Source organism: Hemitrygon akajei, chromosome 28 (assembly GCF_048418815.1).
Source record: "Hemitrygon akajei chromosome 28, sHemAka1.3, whole genome shotgun sequence".
NCBI lineage: Eukaryota > Metazoa > Chordata > Chondrichthyes > Myliobatiformes > Dasyatidae > Hemitrygon > Hemitrygon akajei.
In genome coordinates this window covers 10,098,676-10,119,804 of record NC_133151.1, presented here as the reverse complement: position 1 = coordinate 10,119,804, position 21,129 = coordinate 10,098,676, and the positions used below count along the sequence as shown (strand labels likewise).

Genomic DNA, 21,129 nt, shown 5'->3' with positions numbered 1-21,129 from the left:
ATAATCAATTTGATGGACTGAGGGGGGGGTGTAGCTATTCTTGGACAAGAAACAGTGCCAACCTTATGGTGGTTCGGAGGCCTGTGCGTCTCAGCGACACGGAGAGCTGTGTTGGCTGGGGTCAGGGCTTTGTGCTTTGGCTCTTGCTGGGGTCACCCATGCCGAACCGGGTCAAAGGGTAAAGGCCAGACTGAGTTGTCCACCGGTCCTCCAGGTTCAGAGCTAACAACCCTGACAGAACCGTTCAGGACACAGCAAGGAAGAACCCTTCTCCATCTGAGTGTGACGGTATCCCTGAGTCTCGGACTTGCACGGCTGACAGGAGTGAAAACCGAGAGAAAGCCCTGAACACCACCAAAGATGGAGGGCCTTCACTGCTGTCTGAAACACCAGCGGTGTAACGGACAGTAACTAAACAACAGACGGCAGTGGAGATCAAGTCATTGGTTACATTTAAAGCAGAGGTTGATAGGTTTTTGATTGGTAAGAGTGTCAAAGGTTACGGAGACAAGGCAGGAAAATGGGGTTGGGGGGATAATATCAGCAGATTCAATGGGCTGAGTGGCCTAATTCTGCTCCTAAGTCTTATGATCTTCTGGAAACTGTATCGGTTCACGCTCCATAGATAACAACCATTCTCTTTAATAACCAATTTTGTTTAAGGCTGTGGGGCAATGAGCCAGTCATAGCTACGTCTGTCCCTGTTTTCCAAAATGTTTAATCTTTCAGGAACAATCATAATAAGGACATTTAGCCAAACATCAGTCAGCAAAGTCCAGGCTGAGGCATAGTGACATTCTCAGCAGTCGGCCTGATTGGGACAAACCGACTTCACGTTGACCAGGAACCAGATCTGGAGCCCTGAATCTACAGTCTGTGTATACACTGTATATTCTGCTGATTCTAAATAGCACAGGCTGGTCTCTATTATTGAAAGAATGGGTTATAAAGGTGCCCAAACACTGAGATCAGAACCAATCTAGAGCCCAGAGTTCAGTGATCGGCATGTCTTGGGATCGATGCAGAGGATCGGCACCTTGAAGACACATCGGACGTCTGGAAGTCAAGGGTCACTGGCTGGAGTCCAGCCTGTGTATTTCCGCGAGTCCGCCGGGGGAGTTGAAGCCCACGTCCGCTTGAGACTTGGAGGGCGGAGGCCGGTCCTGGGGTGAAAGGACTGAGTATGCGTGTGGGTGGGAGGGTGTTTGCTTTCCTATTGCTGGTTGCGTTCCATGCTGTTCTGCATGAACTCTGTGGGAATGCAATGTCGGCGACGCCTGCGGGCTGCCCCCAGGAACACCCTTGGGTGTGTTGGCTGTTAATGTAAAAGCGACACATTTCACTGACACAAGGAAGTCCACAGACGCTGGAAATCCAAAGCAACTCGCACTAAAACATTGGAGGAACTCGGCAGGCCAGGCAGCATCTACGAGAAAGATTAATCAGTCAATTTTTCAAGCCAAGACCCTTCTTCAGGACTGAGACAGAAGAGGGAAGGTTCCAGAATAAAAACTAGGCTACCTGGAAGGGTGAAAGCATCTGGGAAAGACTGGTGGCTGGGAAAGATAAAGTGCCGGAGAAGAAGGAATGTGATAGGAGACGAGAGTAGACAGCAGGAGAAAGGGAGGGAGGAAGAGATAGGCAGGTGAGATGAAGTGAATGGTCAGTGGGGAATAGAGGAGGGGGGAGGGGGAGTTTGTTCACCGGAAGGAGAAATCGATTCATGCCATCAGGTTGGAGGCTACCCAGATAAGGTGTTGCCCCTCCACTCTGAGGGTGGCCTCATGGTGGCACAAGAGGAGGCTGTGGATCGACACATCGAAATGGGAATGAAAATGTTTGTCCGGCAGGAAGTCCCGCTTGTGGCGGATGGTGCAGAGATGCCCTAAGTTTCAATGTACACATGATAAATAATCTTTAATCTGGAATCTTGAAAGAAAAACTGAACAGACTTCTAAAGAAAAGGTCACAAAATGACATGACAGAGTCGTTAAAAGGATAAACACTGGGTGCCATAGGTACCGAGTATCACTAATAAAGTGAGGGAATTGAATTGAATTGACTTTATTTCTAACATCCTTCATATACATGAGGAGTAAAAATCTTTATGTTACGTCTCTGTCTAAATGTGCAGTGTGCAATCATAGTAATTTATAATAATTTATAATGAATAGAACAGCCAGTGTAATATAGAGTACACTCAAATCAGCATGAGTTCATCAGTCTGATGGCCTGGTGGAAGAAGCTGTTCCGGAGCCTGTTGCTCCTGGCTTTTATGCTGAGGTACCGTTTCCCAGATGGTGGCAGCTGGAACAGTCTGTGGTTGGGATGGCTTGGGTCCCCAGTCATCCTTCTCTCTGCAGGGTCCTGCGGTTGAGGGAGGTACAGTTCCTGTACCAGGCAGTGATTCAGCCAGTCAGGATGCTCTCAGTCGTGCCCCTGTAGAAAGTTCTTAGGATTTGGGGGTCCATACCAAACTTCTTCAACCGTCTGAGGTGAAAGAGGCACTGTTGTGCCTTTTTCACCACACAGCAGTAAACTAGGAGGATTTTTTTTACATTTATTCAGAGTTAGAATGGAGACCACACTCCCATAGGGAGTAATATAGGTTGATGGCTGAATCTCAGAAGGTACAAGAGCCTCAGGACTTGCACCACCAGGTTCAAGAACAGTTATTACCCTCCAACCATCAGGCTCCTGAACAACTAATGATCTCATTTTAAGTTCTCTTTATCTGGTTATTTCATGTTCCTGTTATTTATCGCTATTTATTTATATTTGCATTTGCCCAGTTTGTCGTCTATTTGCTCTTTCATTGATCCTGTTTACAGTTACTATTCTATAGATTTTTCTGCAGGGAAAAGAACCTCAGGGTTGTCTGTGGTGACATACACATACTCTGATAATAAACTTTACTTTGAGATGGTGACGGGGAGACGTACAGGAGTGAGGTAGATCAGCTGGTCGGGTGGTGTCGCGACAACAACCTTGCACTCAACGTCAGTAAGACTAAGGAACTGATTGTGTACTTCAAGAAGAGGAACACGGACCAATCCTCTTCAAGGGATCAGCAGCGGAAAGGGAGAGCAGGCTCACGTTCCTGGGTGTCAATATCTCTGAAGATCTCTCCTGGGCCCAACATATTGATGGATATACAAAGGCACAGCAGTGGCTATATTTCATTATAAGTTTGCAATAGTTCAACTAAGCTAAAAATAATTCGTTGATGATTTTCATTTGTACTCAGTGTCTGAGGCTTCTTGCTCAAGTGTCCAACAATAATCATCTAGGACTGATGGATTCCAGTTGCCCTGATACTGTATCTCCATGACTGCAATGTCCTGGTGAAACCTTTCACCGTGCTCATCACCGACAGCACGAAGGTTTGCAGGGAAGAAGTCTAAATGGGAATGCAGAAAATGAATCTTTAGTGACATGTTGCACTTCATGGTTTTGTATGCTTGAAGCATGTTGTCAACCTGCTGCACGTAGTCTGGTGCTCTGTAGTGCCATGAACATTTTCAACAACATCTTCAAATGCCTTCCATGCGATTTTCTCCTGTCCCACTAGACGTTCTTCGAATCGCCTGTCATTGATGACCTGATTGATTTGTGGACCAACAAAAATGCTTTCCTTCATCTTGGTATCAGTTATTCTGATTTGAAACATGAATTGAAATGACAGATGTAGGCGATTTCCAAAACAAAATGGTGTGTGAAAGGGAAATTTCACAGTGATTTTCATGATCAACAGCCCAAAATATAACCATATAACAATTACAGCACAGAAACAGGCCATCTTGGCCCTTCTAGTCCGTGACGAATGCTTACTCTCACCTAGTCCCACCAACCTGCACTCAGCCCATAACCCTCCATTCCTTTCCTGTCCATATACCTATCCAACTATTTTTTCAATGACAATATCGAACCTGCCTCTACCACTTCAACTGGAAGCTCGTTCCACACAGCTACCACTCTCTGAGTAAAGAAGTTCCCCCTCATGTTACCCTTAAACTTTTGCCCCCTTACTCTCAACTCATGTCCTCTTGTTTGAATCTCCCCTACTCTCAATGGAAAAAGCCTATCCATGTCAACTCTATCTATCCCCGCATAATTTTAAATACCTAATTTAAAAATCCATAAGATACAACTGAAAGTATTCAGGAAGCAAGATCTTTGTTGTCCAGTGTTACCATTATCAATTATCAACCCCCAGACAGGCCGATGATGGGACGCCGAACTCCGTGCCCACCGACTCACTTGTCCACATGCCTCCTGGTGGGTCGTGCCTCCTGCAGGCACGGACTTTTCCTCCAGCTCACTGCTTTGTGTGTCATTCCAGATTCCAGGATCGGCAGTTTCTTGCACCTCCATTCCTCGCAGCCCAGGGATCACGGCAGTGAGCAGAACTCCACAGAACAGACGGAGCACAGCCTAGGCGAGTCAGAGGCGGTCAAGTTAAACTCCCTCTTGGTCAGGTCACGTCTCAGGTCCCGTGTGGGGAGGGGAGGAGTTCAAACTGGCAGGCGATAGGCGAAGCCACACCTATCGACACGGCAGAACCCAGGCAAGGCCCGCTGCCGAGAGTGAGGAAGACCTGAGGTTCGACCGTTTCGAGCACCGCCCCAAACCAGGAAGGTCAGTTGCAGGCTGAATCAAGGTGGCAGGGTCTGGGCACCAGAGCAACTGAACCTGGCGTTTTGTCAGGAGCTTACGTTCCGGAGCGAATCGGAAAGGTCGATTACAGACCGAATTGAGGCAGCAGAGTCCAGGCGACTGAACTCGAATGTTTGGAAGTAGATTTAAGCGCAGGGCCGGACCGGCAAGGTTGGCTACAGGCCGAACCGAGGCGGCGGGTTCATGGTCCCAGAGCGTGTCGAGGCAGTTCGAGGCGGCGGGCGAGATTGAAAAGGCCAGGGTGTCAGGGCCCGAAGTGAGGGCCGGTCCAGTTCAGCTCAATGCTCCACAACCCGGCTCCGCACTGAGCTATGGGGAACTCTATGTGGACTTCAGTCAGAATGTTTTATGCCTGTGGTTCCTGTTTGCATCACCTGTTTTATTTCTCGCTGCACATCGGGTGCTCGTTTCTATATGAGACTTCTGTTTCGTGGCTGCCTGTTCGGAGATGAAGCTCAAGTTGTAGAAAGGATCCATACTTTGATACTTTGAACTTTGAAGCCAGGTTTGGGGGGGTGGGTGGGGGAAGGGTCTCGCCATGAAACATTGGCTGTTTATTCCCCTGCATTTATGTTGCTTGACCTACTGAGTTCCTCTAGCATTTTGTGTGTGTGTCTGTGTGTGTTACTCTGGCTTTCCAGCATCTGCAGAATCTCTTGTGTCAGGGATCTTAAATGCCTACCTAGGAGGATATTAGCTAAGAGATCAGCCAAACAAAAAACAAAAGACAGACCCCGTAGTATTTCAGTAGTGAAGTACTCTCTCTCACCTTACCTGCCCATCACCTTCCCCTGGTGCTCCTCCCCCTTCCCTTTCTTCCATGGTATCTGTCCTCTCCTATCAGATTGGCCCTCCTCCAGCCCTCTCACCAATCAACTTCCCAACTCTTTACTTCACTCCTCTCCCTCTCCCGGCTTCACCTATCACCTACTATCTTGTACATCTTCCTCTCGCGCGCCCCCAACTTCATACCCTCACCTGAAGAAGGCTCTCTTCCCGGAACGCCGACTGTTTGCTCTTTCCCATAGACGCTGCCCGGCCTGCTGAGCTCCTCCAGCAGTTTGTGTGTGTGTGTTGCTTCCCTGCTGAGGTTTGACTGCTGAACCTTTTGGCTCAGAGAGAATTAGTCCCAATTTTTTTATCAGGAAATGTCTGTAAGTTTAGTCATCAACTCTTCTCTGCTCTTAATTTGAGGCGATTCTAATAAAATCTGTTTAGTTTTAGTGCTGTTTATGTTCAGCCTCGCTGCTGTCTCAATGGCACACACGGTGACATCAATATTCACTCCCGGTGCAATACAGAACTCCTCTCGTTTTTTCCAAACAGCTGGGCGCAGAATATTAAGGCTTTCAACCAGCCCACTTTCCTTAATTCCCACCACATCTTACCTTCGGGCCAACTTTATTTACCATAAACATTTAAATATACAGTGGATTCCGGTTAATTGGGAAACATTGGGACACGTACATTTTGGCCCAATTGAGTGGCTGCCTCAATTGGGCGAAGTTTCACACAGTTATTTAAAAAGGCTATATTTCATTAAGAGTTTCAGGAGATTTGGTATGTCTCCTAACACACTTGACAACTTCTACAGATGCACCGTGGAGAGCACTCTGACAGCTTGCATCACTGTCTGGTGTGGGTGGGGTTACTGCACAGGATCGAAAGAAGCTGCAGAGTTGTAAAATTAATCAGCTCCCTCATGGGCACTGGCCCCCGTAGTACCCAGGACATCTTCAAGGAGCAATGCCTCAGAAAGGCAGCGTCCATCATTAAGGACACCCACCACCCAGGACATGCCCTCTTCTCATTGCTACCATCAGGGAGGAGGTACAGGAGCCTGAAGACACACACTCAATGATTCAGGAATAGCTTCTTCCCCTCTGCCATCAGGGAGGAGGTACAGGAGCCTGAAGACACACACTCAATGATTCAGGAACAGCTTCTTCCCCTCTGCCATCCAATTCCTAAATAAACATTGTACCCATGAATGCTACCTCACTTTTGCATTATTTTTAATCTAACTATTTGATACACATTTATATAAATTTAATGTAACTGGTTTATTTATTTTTGTTCAATACTTATCATGTATTGCATTGTACTGCTGCTGCTAAGTTAACAAAGTTCACGACATATGCGCACAAACTCACAACACATGCCCCGACTCTGACTCAGTACATTTTGGCCCAATTAAGCGGCTCCCCGATAAGCCAAAGTTCAATGGAAATTGTTAAAAAGGTGTAAAAAAACAAACTACCATTAAACTGAGTTAACAAATTGCATATTTAAATGAAATACAGAACAAATTGGAACACTACCAATACTATGACTGTACTATAAAACTGTGTATTAGTTCCTAATAGTTATTCACGGAGGAGTTCATCCAGTGTATGCTGCCGTGTTCTTTTGATTGACTGTAAATGAACAACTTTAGTGCAGATAATGGACTGCCTTCGTACAATGCTTTCAACGATTGCATTCTCCAAATCTTAATTTTCGTTGTAACCTTCAAGGTGATTGTCGATACCTTCAAATTCTATGCAGATTCTAACTTGCTGAATTAATAGAAAGGTTTCATTTTCACTCCCGGCCATTTCTGGCATCTCCACGCCTGAATGTTTGAAACCGCAGTGAGCAAAACAGTTCTAAACTTTCCACCAGGCCCCCTCCTCCTTCCCTTTCACCCACGGTCCACTCTCCTCTCCCAGCAGATTCCTTCTTCTCAAGCCCTTGACCTTTCCCACCCACCTGACTTCACCCATCACCTTCCCTCTCCCCACACCTTTTTATTCTGGCGTCTCTTCCTTCCCTTCCAGTCCTGAAGAAGAATCCCGACCCGACACGTCGACTGTTTATTCAATTCCATAGATGCTTTTCAACAACTTTTGTTGACTGTGTCGCAACCATCAAATTCTAAATTTGTGTATATTTACAAAATACATTTAAGTTGGTCAGTAAAACTATTGAAAATCTTTTCTTTATACTTCTGTCAGTTAAATAAGGGTTCATGTGAATTAACATATCACAGATTTTTGTTCGTATTGCACTTTGGAAAATATCCCAACTTTTCTGGAAATGGGGTTTGTATATACAATGCAATTAAATCGGAATCTGATTCTGATTATTCCTGCCCGCTTCTTTGGCCTCGATCCATAACAGTCCGCTAGAGAACAGTAAACGGCAGCTAATGACCTTTCCATGGGGAGGTTTGGCGTAGTGGTCATTACCACTGGATCAGTAATCCAGAAACTCAGTTATACACTGGGGTCAAGGGTTCGAATCCCACAATGGTAGATGGCAAATTTGAATTCAATAAAAATGTCATGATTACCATGAAATCGTATCGTCGTAAAGATAGTCATAAAAACCCATCTGGCTCACTAATGTCCTTCACGGGAGGAATCCTGCCGTGCTTACCTGGTCTGGCCTCGATGTGACCCACAGCAATGTGGTTGGCTCTTAAACGCCCTCTGAAATGGCCTCGCAAGCCATTCAGTTGTATCCAACTGTGGGTGTACTAACACCTGCAGTGGTTCAAGAAGGCAGCTCATCACCACCTTCTCAAGAACAACTGGGGACAGCACGCCCACGTCCCGTAAATGAATAAATCCTGACAGTTCACTGTGGTTTTTGTGTGTTCTCTGAAGATGCTGTACCAAACTAGACATGAATGGCTGATGAGAGGATGTTGGGTACATTCTGCCCTCCTTATCCACGGATTCCGCATGCGCGGGTTCAACCAGCCGCGGATCGGGAAAACCCGGAAGTTCTCTCTTCAGCACTCGTTGTTTGAGCATGTACAGACTATTTTTTCTTGTCATTATTCCCTAAACAATACGGTATAACAACTATTTACATTGTATTAGGTACTATAAGTAATCTAGAAATGACGTAAAAGTACAGGTAGTCCCCAGGTTATGAATGAGTTCCATTCCTGAGTCCATCTTTAAGTCGGATTTGAAATCAGAACAGGTACATCCGGTATTATTTAGCGTCATTTAGTCAAACGTTTTTCTTAGTATATAGTACATATTTTACCTTTCTATGCATATAAAACACGTAAGAAACATATGTATTTCAATAATTTAACCACTGCATTGCTTAGTAATAATTGTAGCTTTCATCGGGGCAGGGCCTTTCACATGCTCCATTAAAATTGTTCCGATCGTTGACCGACTGTAGCCTAATGCTCTTCCAATGACCGATGGCGTTTCACCTCTTTCCGATCGCGTTATTACTTCCACCTTATTTTCAATCGCGATCGTGATTGTTTTTGTGAACAGAAACACTGCGCATTCAGAGCTGCGCCGCCGGGTCCTAATGTCCACCGCACTGAGACAGGTTAAATAACATCCAGGGTTCCGCTGGGTCCTAAAGACCACCACACTGATACATGCTAAATAGGGGACTTGAGCATCCGCGAATTTTGGTATCCGTGGGGGGAGGGGGGTCCTGGAACCCCCGCGGATAAGGAGGGCCGACTGTATATAACCAAGGATAGCCACCTTGTCGTGGTGAAGAGGCTTGTGAGTTCCTGAGATACCGAGAGTGGTGCTGTCTGGCGCTTAAATCCTGGTAGGGTCAGCCGTGGCGGTAAGGTGAATGGGGACATCCCAGATGACCAAGACCTCAGCGGTGGAGCTGGCGGAAGATGATGACGCATCACAACGGCAGCGAAGGCGGAGGACGGCTGCGGCAGCGAAGGGCCTGCAGTTCTGGGCCACTGGACCCTGACCTCGATCTGTCAGGGGCTGTGTGGTGGCCGCCCGTGCATCAGCCTCTCACGTACAAGCGTCCTCCCTTAAGAGAACAACCCCTTAGGAGAACATCAACTCGAGTGATTGCACTACTACAGTGCACACTCAGTGCCCACGTTATTAAGCACACCTGCTGATTAATGCAAATAACTGATCAACCAATCACGTGGCAGCTACTCAGCGCAAAGAAGCATGCTGGCACGGTCGAGAGGTTCAGTTGTCGTTCAGGCCAGATATCAGACTGGGTAAGAAATGGGATCTGAGTGACTTTGACCGTGGAATGATTGTTGGTTTTAGATGGGGTGGTTTGAGTATTTCAGAAACTCAAACCGGGACTTGAGAAACTGAGTTACAGAGAAAGGTTGAATAGGTTAGAACTTTATTCCCCGGAGCGTAGGAGAATGAGGGGAGATTTGATAGAGGTGTATAAAATTATGATGGGTATAGATAGAGTGAATGCAAGCAGGCTTTTTCCCCTGAGGCTAGGGGAGAAAAAAACCAGAGGACAAGGGTTAAGGGTGAAGGTGGAAAAGTTTAAAGGGAACATCAGGGGGGGGGCTTCTTCACACAGACAGTGGTGGGAGTGTGGAATGAGCTGCCAGATGAAGTGGTAAATGCGGGCTCACTTTTAACATTTTAAGAAAAACTTGGACAGGTATATGGATGAGAGGGGGATGGAGGGATATGGGCCAGGTGCAGGTCAGTGGGACTAGGCAGAAAGATGGTTCGGCACAGCCAAGAAGGGCCGAAAGGCCTGTTTGTGCCGTAATGTTCTGTGGTTCTATGCTGATCTCCGGGGATTTTCACACACGACAGTTTACAGAGAATGGTGCAAAAAACAAAAAAAAACAATAAGCGGCAGTTCTGTGGGCGGAAATGGCTTGTTAATGAGAGAGAGGTCAGAGAAGGATGGCCAGACTGGCCCGAACTGGCAGGAAGGCAGTGGAGTGCGGAAGAGATTCTCTAACCGCGCAACATGTCGGACCTTAAGGTGGAAGGGCTACGGCGGCAGAAGACCGCCAGCGTCCGCTCGGCAGTAATTGTATTAGGTACGGGAGGCATCTAAGGAAGTGGTCACTGAGCGTAGATAGCCGGCATCTCTTCCCAAGGCTGAAACGTTGAGTACCACAGAGCACGCGCTTAAGGCAAGAGGGAGCACGCTTAAGGGGGACGAGCAGAAAGTTTCACAAGTGGTTTAGCTTCCCTTGCTTCCTGAAATACAGACAGGACCACCAGTGCGTACAAAACGTCGCTTCCAATTAGCGTAGACCCTCCAGTGAGAGAAGAATCAGAGTTAGAACCAGCGTCAGGTTTAATATCACCGGTGTCTCTCATGAAATTTAACTTTGCGGCATCAGTACACTGCAATACATGATTAAATATAGAAACAAATACAGATTACAGTAAGTATATATATTAAATAGTTAACTTAAAAATAGTGCAAAAACAGAGAAAGTTTTAAAAAAAAGTGAGGTACTGTCCATGGGTTCAATGTCCATTCAGGAATCGGATGGCAGAGGGGAAGAAGCTGTTCCTGAATCGCTGAGTGTGTGTCTTCAGGCTCCTGTACCTCCTCCCTGATGGTGACAGTGAGAAGGGGGCACGTCCTGCGTGATGGAGGTCCTTAACGATGGACGTTGCCATTCTGAGGCACCGCTGCTTAAATTTGTTCTGGATGCGAAGGAGGCTGGTGCCCGTGATGGAGCTGACTGAGTTTACAACTCTCTGCCGTTTATTTCCATCCTGTGCAGTAGCCCCCCAACACCCCCATACCAGACGGTGATGCAGCCAGTTAGAATGCTCTCCACGGTACATCTGTAGAAACGTGCAAGTGTTTTAAGGAACAAACTCCTAATGAAACACAGCCACTGTCCCAATATGCTGAGGCCTGGGATCGATCCTCAGAGATGTTGACAGCCAGGATCTTGAAATTACTCACTCACTCTAAACTTCTGATCCCTCTATGAGGATGAGAATTAATTCTGTCCTACTGGCAGGGCAGCACGATGGTGTGCTCTACCCTCCCTTCTGCCTCGTGCAAAGGGAATCAATTATTGGCACATTGAAGCCTGTGTCAAATGTTCCAATTTACAATAATCATTATCGCCTCACAGCGTCAGTGCAATTTTGGAACTGCAGTGTAAACTTGACGCTGGCGCCCTCCTTTGTAATCTGGGAGGGCTCTCTGCTGTCTACTCCAATCTCCTTTTCCTTTGGCATGAAGTCTGACTGCGATCCAGAGGGATTTATTCGAGTGTACTGGGAGAGGAAGCAAGGAAGAGATTTCAGATTATTTGGAGATGCTGTAACTCCGGGCACTTTTGCCTTCGGTCCAATTTAAAGCCTGTCACTGGATTACTGGATATATATTAATGGGAAGCAAACAAGAGTTGGAAAATTAACCGTCGCCAGTGCTGGAAGCACAAAGCAGCCGGGAAGGTTAACGACACCGAATAAGAATGATTGACTGAAGAATCCCTATATGAGGAGATTTTTATTTGAAAAAGTTTGAAGTAAATTTATTATCGAAGTGTGTATATGTCACCACATACTACTCTGAGATTCATTTTCCTGAAGGCATTCACAGTAGAACAAAGAAATACAATAGAATTAGTGAAAAACTATACAAAAACAAATAATTATTATTATTAATACTGAGAATGTGAGCTGTAGAATCCTTAAAGGTGACTCCAGAGGCTGCGGAATCAGTCCAACATTGAGATGAGTGATTTCCCATGGTGGGGGAGTCTAGGACAAGAGGGCACGACTTCAGGATTGAAGGACGTCCGTTTAGAACTGAGGTGCGGAGAAATTACTTTAGTCAGAGGGTGGTAAATCTGTGGAATTTGTTGCCACGAGTGGTTGTGGAGGCCAAGTCATTGGGTGTATTTAAGGCAGAGACAGATAGGTTTTAGATTAGCCAGGGCATCAAAGGGTATGGGGAGAAGGCAGGGGAGTGTGGATGACTGGAAGAATTGGATCAGCCCATGATGGAATGGCGGAGCAGATTCGATGGGCTGAATGGCCTACTTCTGCTCCCATATCTTATGGTCTTATGGTGAAGTTAACCATACCTGATGGTTGAAGGGGTAATAACTGTTCCTGAACCTGGCGGTGCGGGACCTGAGGCTCCAGTACCTCCCTCCCAAAGGTAGCAGCGAGAAGACAGCGTGGCCTGGGTGGAAGGGGTGCCCGTGACGATGGGCGCTGCTTTCTTGTGGCAGCGCTGAGTGTGGGTGTGCTCAGCGGCGGGGAGGGCTTTTCCTGCGACGGACCGGGCTGTGTCCGCTAATTTATTTTTTTCGCAGGCTCTTCCGATCTTGGGCAATGCTGTGTCAAGGACTTCAAGATCACGCCGGCGATACAAGGCAACGTCTTGCTGGCAGCTCACAGGCTGTTTTCGTAAAACGCTGAGTTGCTGCAATTTGAAAGTCCGTGCAACTGAATTCAATAGGGAGGTTAAAAAGGTTATGTATCTGAAAAATGGGGAACTTTAGGAATATAGGGAAAGATGTGGAATAACTGGGACATATTACTCTTGCAAAAGGCTGTCACTGACTTGATGGGATGAATGGCCTTCCCTGTGGAAGGATTCCAGGAGTTCATACCAGTCAATATGTAAGGAGGGAGAGAGATTGAGAGACGGGGGTGGGGAGAGAGGGAGGGAAAGAGGGAGAGAGAGATAGAGAAAGAGAGAGAGAAAAGGTGAGAGAGGGGGGGACAGAGAGAGATAGAGGGAGAGAGAGGGGGAGAGAGAAAGAGAAAAGAGAGAGAGAGGGGAGCGAGAGGGAGAGAGAGAGGGGGAGAGAGAGGAGAGAGAGAAGGGAGAGAGAGGGAGAGAAAGGGGGAGGGAGAGAGAGAGGGGAGAGAGAGGGGAAAGGGGGGGAGAGGAGGAGAGAGAGAACAATATTTTGAGCTTAAGTTCCTCCTCAGACAGCTCTGATCAAAGGATCGACCCTGAACACCTGATGTTAACTAGTCCAGTACATTTCGCGTTCCTTTTACCCAAATGGTGCCACACAGCTGACAGGCCCCTCGGCCCAAAGCGACGATGTTGGCGGTCACGCTCCACGGGAGCCTGCCCCTTCCACCCCTCGCCGCATCGGCAGCGAAGTTCAAGGAGAACTGATTATCAAAGTGTCACCTGTCATGAGACTCTTTTCTTTTTTGCAGGCACTTGCAGGAAAACTATACAAAAATGAAGACTGACAAACAGCCAGTCTGCAAAAGTAAAATTGCGCCAATGAAAAAAAAATCAGTAAATCATAGTGAGAACATGAGCTGTAGAGTCAGGAAGAGCATCAGATTTCTGACTGGGCAATGAACCCACGTACACTACTTCAATATTTTTGTTCTATTTTGCACCACTAATTTAATTTTAATCCGTAAATATCTTACTGTAATTTACAGTCTTAATTATGTATTGCAATATGCAGATGCCGCATAGCTGCACATTTCACACTATATGCCTGTGATATTAAACCTGATTCAGATTCTGATAGTGGCCAGAAGGTCCAGCGACAGAATAAATACAAAGACATCGCCTCGGAGCACAGATGACTCGGGAGGTGGTGAACCCGTGGAGTTTATTGCTGCTTTGGAGGCCAAGTCATTCAAAGTTCGAAGTAATTTTATTAATAAGATACTTCTATGTCGCCATGCACTACCTTGGGATACGCTCACTTGCGGGTACTCACGGGAAAAGGGACAAATACAACGGAGCCAGTGAAAATCTGCACGCAAGCAAAGACCAACGTGCAAAAATGCAAATTTAAAAAGATACTAAATTGAGAGTATAAGTTGTGAAGTCATCGAAGGCAAGTCTGTGGTTTGTGGAATCGGCAGTGAAATACATCTCAGTGACTAAGCCCTGAAAAGGTCAGCCATTTGATATCGCCGTCCAAAGCTCATTAGTGCCTTGCCTTGTTTATGTAAAAGCGTATTGGAGCTGCCTTTATGATCCCAGTGGCACGCACAGCGACCGGATATGGAGAGGCTCAGACTCCATGGTGATACGCCCATGCACTGAGGGAGTATGTTTACCACTGCGTTATGACTTTGCACTTCTGTCGTTTCCTCAAGGAGACAAGGCGGGGGTCACTTTCCAGGGCCACTCAGAATCAACTTCCATCATCGGTCACTGGGGCGTCCCGGGTATGATCCTCATTCTCCCCCGCCCCCCCCCCCCCCAGGAAATGCATGACTTTGATTGACGCTGCCCCACTAATGTGACGTCTCTGTTTATCTGCTTCATATAGAATCAAACAGCAGAGGAATGGGCTACACAGCCAAAGTATCCGGGTTGTTAAAGGAAGACCCAATCAGCTCCTTTCCTCCGTCCCATCCTCAACTGCAATACAAATCTGATTTCTCTAAATCTGTGTGCAGTTTTCTTCTGTAAGTTACTGTTCAATCTGCTCTTGCCCCATTGTCACGGGGTGAGGGGGGGGGGAAGGCAGGAGATTGGGGCTGAGGGGGAAAATGACGAAATAGCAGAGCAGACTCGATGGGCCAAACGGCCTAATTCTGCTCCTAAAATCTTTTGGTCGTACGGCTCTTTCTCGACCAAAGGTCCAAAGTTCAAAGTAAATTTAATATCAAAGTCACCACATAGAGCCCTGAGATTCATTATCTTGTGGACATTCAACGTCGGACAAAGGAATGCAACAGACCCAGTGAAAAACTACACACAAAGACCGACGACAGCCAATGTACAAATACAAAAAAAATTATAAATAGTAAGTAAATAATACTGAGAACAGAATCAGAAACAGGTTTAATATCACCGGCATATGTTGTGAAGTTTGTTAACTTTACGTCACAGTACAATTAAATACATGAGAAATAAATACAGGGAAAATAATGTATTACAGTACCGCAGGAAGAAAAATTTACAATTACCCGGTTTTCTGCATTAATTACTCATAAAATATGGTCTGATCTTCATCCAAGTCACAATAATAGACAAACGTAAGCTGCCTAAACTAATAAAACAAAGTCAATACTGAGTAGCTATTGAAACAATTACAGTCTAGGTTCAAAAAGGATGTGAACCTCTGGGGTAATGCCTTCTACAAAAGCTATTCGGAGTCAAGTGTTCCAATCAATGGGATGAGATTGGAGGTGTGGGTTGTCGATGTGCCCTGCCCTATTCAAAAAGACACACAAAGTCAGGTTACCGATAGAGCCTGCTCTTCTTAAGAAGGATCTGTTGATGTGCACCACACCCGAATCAAAAAAAAAGACTTTCGGAGGATCTTAGAAGTTGAATTGTAGACGAGCAGTTTTTCTTGCAACTGTGTTTATTAAATAGTTAAGTTAAAATAAGTAGTGTAAAAAAAGCAGAAATTTAAAAAAACATGAGTTGTATGGTCCTTGAATCCGGGGATCGGGGATCACTTCAGGGTTGAGGTGGGTGAAGTTATCCACTCTGGTTCAGGAGCCTGATGGTTGTAGGGTAATTATTGCTCCTGAAGCTGGTGGTGTGGGACCTGAAGCTCCTGTACCTCCTTCCTGATGGCAGCAGCGAGAAGAGAGCATGGCCCGGATGGTGGGGGTCCCCGATGACAGATGCTTTGTTGTGGCAGCGCTCCCTGGAGATGTGTTCAATCATTGGGCCAAAGTCTCCTTAGAGTCGAGACCCAACTAAAGATCAGCTTTGTGTGTCACATGTACATCAAAACAGACAGTGAAATGTATCATTTGTGATGTACGGGGCAGCTCGCAAATGCCACCAAACTTCTGGCACCAACATAACGTTCCCGAAAATTATTAACCCTAACTGTCAGAAACAAGAGAAAATCTGCAGATGCTGGAAATCCAAGCAACATGCGCAAAATGCTGGAGGGACTCGGCTTCTAGAGAAAGGAGCGAGTGGTCGATGATTCGGGCCAAGACCCTTCACCGGGAGTGGAAAAGGAGATGACGAGTCCCTCATCTAATCGAGGTTCTTTTAGGAATGAGGGAAGAAACTGGAACACCCTGAGGAAACCCACATGGTCACGGGGAGAACGTACAAAGTCCTTAGAGACAACTGCGGAAGTTGAACCCCAACCAGTGATCAGCGGCACTGTAAAGCGATTGAGCTCACCGCAATGCAAGTGTGCCGCCCCTAGAGGGCAACCTGGAGTCTGCCTGCTCCTGGTAACATGTCCACGTCCATTGGATGCAACATATCCATTATCTCTCTGTCTCTCTGTCTCTCTACAGCTGCTCTACCAGCTTGTTACCTTACGCAGTATGGTATTGCAAAATTCTGTTGACATTTGTTCTGTTTCCCCAACCTTAGATCAGTCACTGAAACAGTCCAGAGTTGGAGATACCATGAGAGGCTGATTCTTGAGGATACACCCACATGATCGCTCACCTCCCCTTAGCCAACAACGATAAATTGCGATAGGTCATCTATCACCCACTCGTTAATACAAATACCTAATCAGCCAATCATGTGGCAGCAACTCAGTGCAAAAAAGCATGCAGACATGGGCATGGTCGTGCACTTTGGTAGAAGAAATAAATGTGCAGACATTTTTCTAAATGGGGGAGAAAATCCAAAAATCTGAGGTGCAGAGGGACTTGGGAGTCCTTGTGCAGGACATCCTAAAGGTTAACGTGCAGCTAGAGTCGGCGGTGAGGAAGGCAAATGCAGCGTTCACATTCATTTCAAGAGGTCTAGAATTCAAGAGCAGGGATGTGATACTGAGGCTTTCTGAGGCACCGGTGAGGCCAGTTCTGGGCTCCTCATCTAAGATGTTCAGAGGAGGTTCACAAGTGTGATTCCGGGAATGAAAGGATTATCGTACAATGAACGTTTGACAGCTCTGGGTCTACTCACTGGAATTTAGAAGGATGAGGGGTATTTCATTCAAACCTTTCAAATGCTGAAAGGCCTAGACAGAGTAGATGTGGAAAGGATGTTTCCCATGGTGGGGGAGTCTAGGACAAGAGGGCACAGCCTCAGGATAGAGGGGCATCCATTTAAAATAGGGATGCAGAGAAATTTCTTTAACCAGAGGGTGGTGAATTTGTGGAATTTATTACCACAGGAAGCTGTGGAGGCCTGGTCATTGGGTGTATTTACGGCAGAGCTTGACAGGTTCTTAACTGGACACAGCATCAAAGGTTACAGGGAGACCCGGGGAGTGGAGCTGAGGAGGGTAAAAAAGGATCAGCCATGATTAAATGGCTGAGCAGACTCGATGGGCCAAATGGCCTAATTCTACTCCTATATCTTATGGTCAACAGGTTCAGTTGTTATTCAGACCAAATATCAGAATGGGGGAAGAAATGTGATCTGAGTGACTTGGACTGTGGAATGTTGGTGCCAGATGGGGTGGTTTGAGTATCTCAGAAACTGCTGATCTCCTGGGATTTTCACACACAACAGTCTCTAGAGTTTACAGAGAATGGTGCGAGAAACAAAAACCATCCAGTTCTGTGGGCAAAGATGCCTTGTTAATGAGAGAGGTCAGAGGAGAACGGCCAAACTGGTTCAAACTGAACAGTAACTCAAATAACCACGTGATACAACAGTGGTGTGCAAAGGAGCATCTTTGACTGGACAACAGGTCGAACGTTGATGCAGATGGGCTACAGCAGCAGAAGACCTCGCCAGTTCAAGTTCAAGTTTAACTGTTATTCAACCATATATATGAAACAAAACAACGTTCCTCAGGGCCAAGGTGTAAAACAGTCACACACAGCACATACAGCATATATAATTAAGATAGCAGGAAAACATAGTCACAAAAAAATATATACAGCCCATGTCCCTGAGTATCACTGCCCATAGATTGATGGTGCATGGAATGTTGTCCTGGAGCCACGTTTCTGCAAGAACAAGCACACAGCAGTTTCTCATCTCGCCCTAGTGCAGCCACAAAGGAACGCAATCCAGCTCGTCTTCCACCGAGCGAATACAGGAGAGCAGTGCCACCAGGAGGGGCCAGCCCCTAATCCAGCACAGACCCCAGCTCTCTCCCACAGCGCCTCTAGGCAGCAGCAGCAGGCAAACACGAGGAAATCTGCAGATGCTGGAAATCCAAACAACAACACACACAAAATGCGGCAGGCAGCTCACACAGGCATGAGGGCCTGGTCTGCTGCTAAACACGGCAGAACTGTTTCTACCGACATGTGAAGGGGTAAAGGCAGGTTACTGGCGCCTTAAAACCAGTTGCTTCGGGCAGACGGGGATTGTCAGCCGTTGTTGGCAGCTCGTCTGGGAGAAGGAAAACTCTGATCTCAAACCTCTGCTGCCTTGCGGCTATACCCACTCATGGGGAAGGCTTTGGGAGTAAACCTTGAGGGAAAAATCCAGAGTTGGAGTCCATAAGGCAGTCCTACGTTGAGTTTTGACACTGATTGGCATCCCTAACCCTGCTGCAGCTGCCTAGAGGCGGTGTGGGAGAGAGCTGGGGTCTGTGCTGGATTAGGGGCTGGCCCCTCTTGGTGGCACTGCTCTCCTGTATCCAGCATCCTGCGATGCTGCTGGTACCAAACTGTACTGGTCTCTGCAGTTTCTTTGGGCTCATCAGATGCGTGGAGAGGGGGAGCTTGCTACATGGGCAACAGCTCGCTCTCCACATCGTACTGCCCAGACTTGTGTATCTAGACCGCTAGGACGCAACATCCATGGTCAACCCTGACCCTCACTCATGGCTGATCAACACCTCCATCCATTAACCCAACGCACCACAACCCAAACCACGTCTACATCATCATTTCCTGTCAGAGTCAGACATGTTCAGACACTCCTGTGCCCAGCCTCACTTTACGGACATACAATCAATCTATGTATAGAAGTTATCTTATGTATTTATATTATGTTCTATTATTATTGTGTTTTTTTTGTGCTGCCTTGGATCCAGAGGAACAATTATTTTGTTCTCCTTTGTACTTGACATGACATTAAATAATCTTGAAATATCAAGGCCAAACCAGTGCGGAGACAGCTGGAAAGGAGGTCAGTCTGTGATCAGCTCTATAAAACCCTGGTTAGAGCACACTTGGAGTATTGTGGCCAGTTCTGGTTGCCTCATTGCAGGAAGCTTTAGAGAGGGTGCAGAGGAGAATTACCAGGGTCCTGCCTGAACTAGGTATCTGGTCTTATGAGGAAAGGCAGAGCCAGCTGGGGCTTTTCTCCCTGGAGTGAAGGAGGGTGAGACGTGTACAAGATGATAAGAGGCATAGATAAGAGTGGATAACCCCGATGCTTTTTTACCAGGGCAGAAATGGCTAATACAATGGAGCAAAATTTTAAGGCGATTGGAGCAAAGTATAGGGGGGATGTCAGAGGTAAGTTCTTTACACGGAGAGTGGTGGGTTCATGGAATGCCCTGTCAGGAGTGCTGGTAGGGGCAGATGCGTTCGCGACATTTAGACGATTCTGAGATATACACGTGGTTGATGGGAAAATGGAGAGTTGTGTGGAGGGAAGGATGAGACTGATCTTAGGGTAGGTTGATGGGAAAATGGAGAGTTGTGTGGAGGGAAGGATGAGACTGATCTTAGGGTAGGTTGATGGGAAAATGGAGAGTTGTGTGGAGGGAAGGATGAGACTGATCTTAGGGTAGGTTGATGGGAAAATGGAGAGTTGTGTGGAGGGAAGGATGAGACTGATCTTAGGGTAGGTTGATGGGAAAATGGAGAGTTGTGTGGAGGGAAGGATGAGACTGATCTTAGGGTAGGTTGATGGGAAAATGGAGAGTTGTGTGGAGGGAAGGATGAGACTGATCTTAGGGTAGGTTGATGGGAAAATGGAGAGTTGTGTGGAGGGAAGGATGAGACTGATCTTAGGGGAGGTTGATGGGAAAATGGAGAGTTGTGTGGAGGGAAGGATGAGACTGATCTTAGGGTAGGTTGATGGGAAAATGGAGAGTTGTGTGGAGGGAAGGATGAGACTGATCTTGGGGTAGGTTGAAAGATTGGCTCAACATTGTGAGATAGCCACCTACAAATAAAGAGTCAACAAGTTGTCAATATCGGCCCACAATGTTGTGCCAACCATGTAACCTGCTTGAGAAACTGCCTAGAATTTACCTGGCGCATAGCCCTCTATTTTTTTAAGCTCCATGTACCTATCTAAGAGTCCCCTAAAAGACCCTATTGTATAGTTTCCCTTCTTGTTCCCCTTAAACATTTCACCCTTCACCTCTGGTTGTAGTCCCACCCAACCTTAGTGGGAAAAGCCTGCTTGCATTTACCCTATCTATACCCCTCATGATTTTGTATACCTCTAACAAATCTCCCCTACATTCTATGGAATAAAGTCCGAACCTATTCAATCTTTCCTTGTAACTCAGGTCCTCCAGACCCTGTAACATCCTTATAAAATTTCTCTATACTCTTTCAACCTTATTTACATCTTTCCTGTAGGTCGGTGACCAAAACTGCACATAATACTCCAAATTAGGCCTCACCAACGTCTTGTACAACTTCAACATCCCATCGCCTGTACTCAATACTTTGATTCATGTGACACCATGGTCTGTAAGGAGCATGCAGTGTACCAAGACAACATGCAAGTTTTCCCTACCTTCTTTGACTGCTCGTGGAAAGCCTTCTTGATCTCTTCAAGTGTTGCATCTGGTTTGATCCCAAGAATAGCGTAGTAGGTAGTGCTACTGAACCTGGACAAAACAGAAGATGAGTTACTGGCTGATTGGAAATGCTTCATCTTCAGTGACCTCAA

The 21,129-nt window shown here is 46.5% G+C and overlaps 1 protein-coding gene across 1 annotated transcript in view; it reads right to left on the bottom strand.

Annotated features, from left to right (window-relative positions):
* dnajc4 (DnaJ (Hsp40) homolog, subfamily C, member 4) overlaps window positions 1-21,114 on the bottom strand; it is a 227,446-nt gene extending 206,332 nt beyond the window's left edge. The window contains exon 1 of the mRNA XM_073031176.1: window positions 20,974-21,114. Within this exon, the coding sequence (XP_072887277.1) occupies window positions 20,974-21,114 (141 nt within the window). The remainder of the gene's footprint in view (window positions 1-20,973) is intronic.
* Window positions 21,115-21,129: the final 15 nt, after the last annotated feature.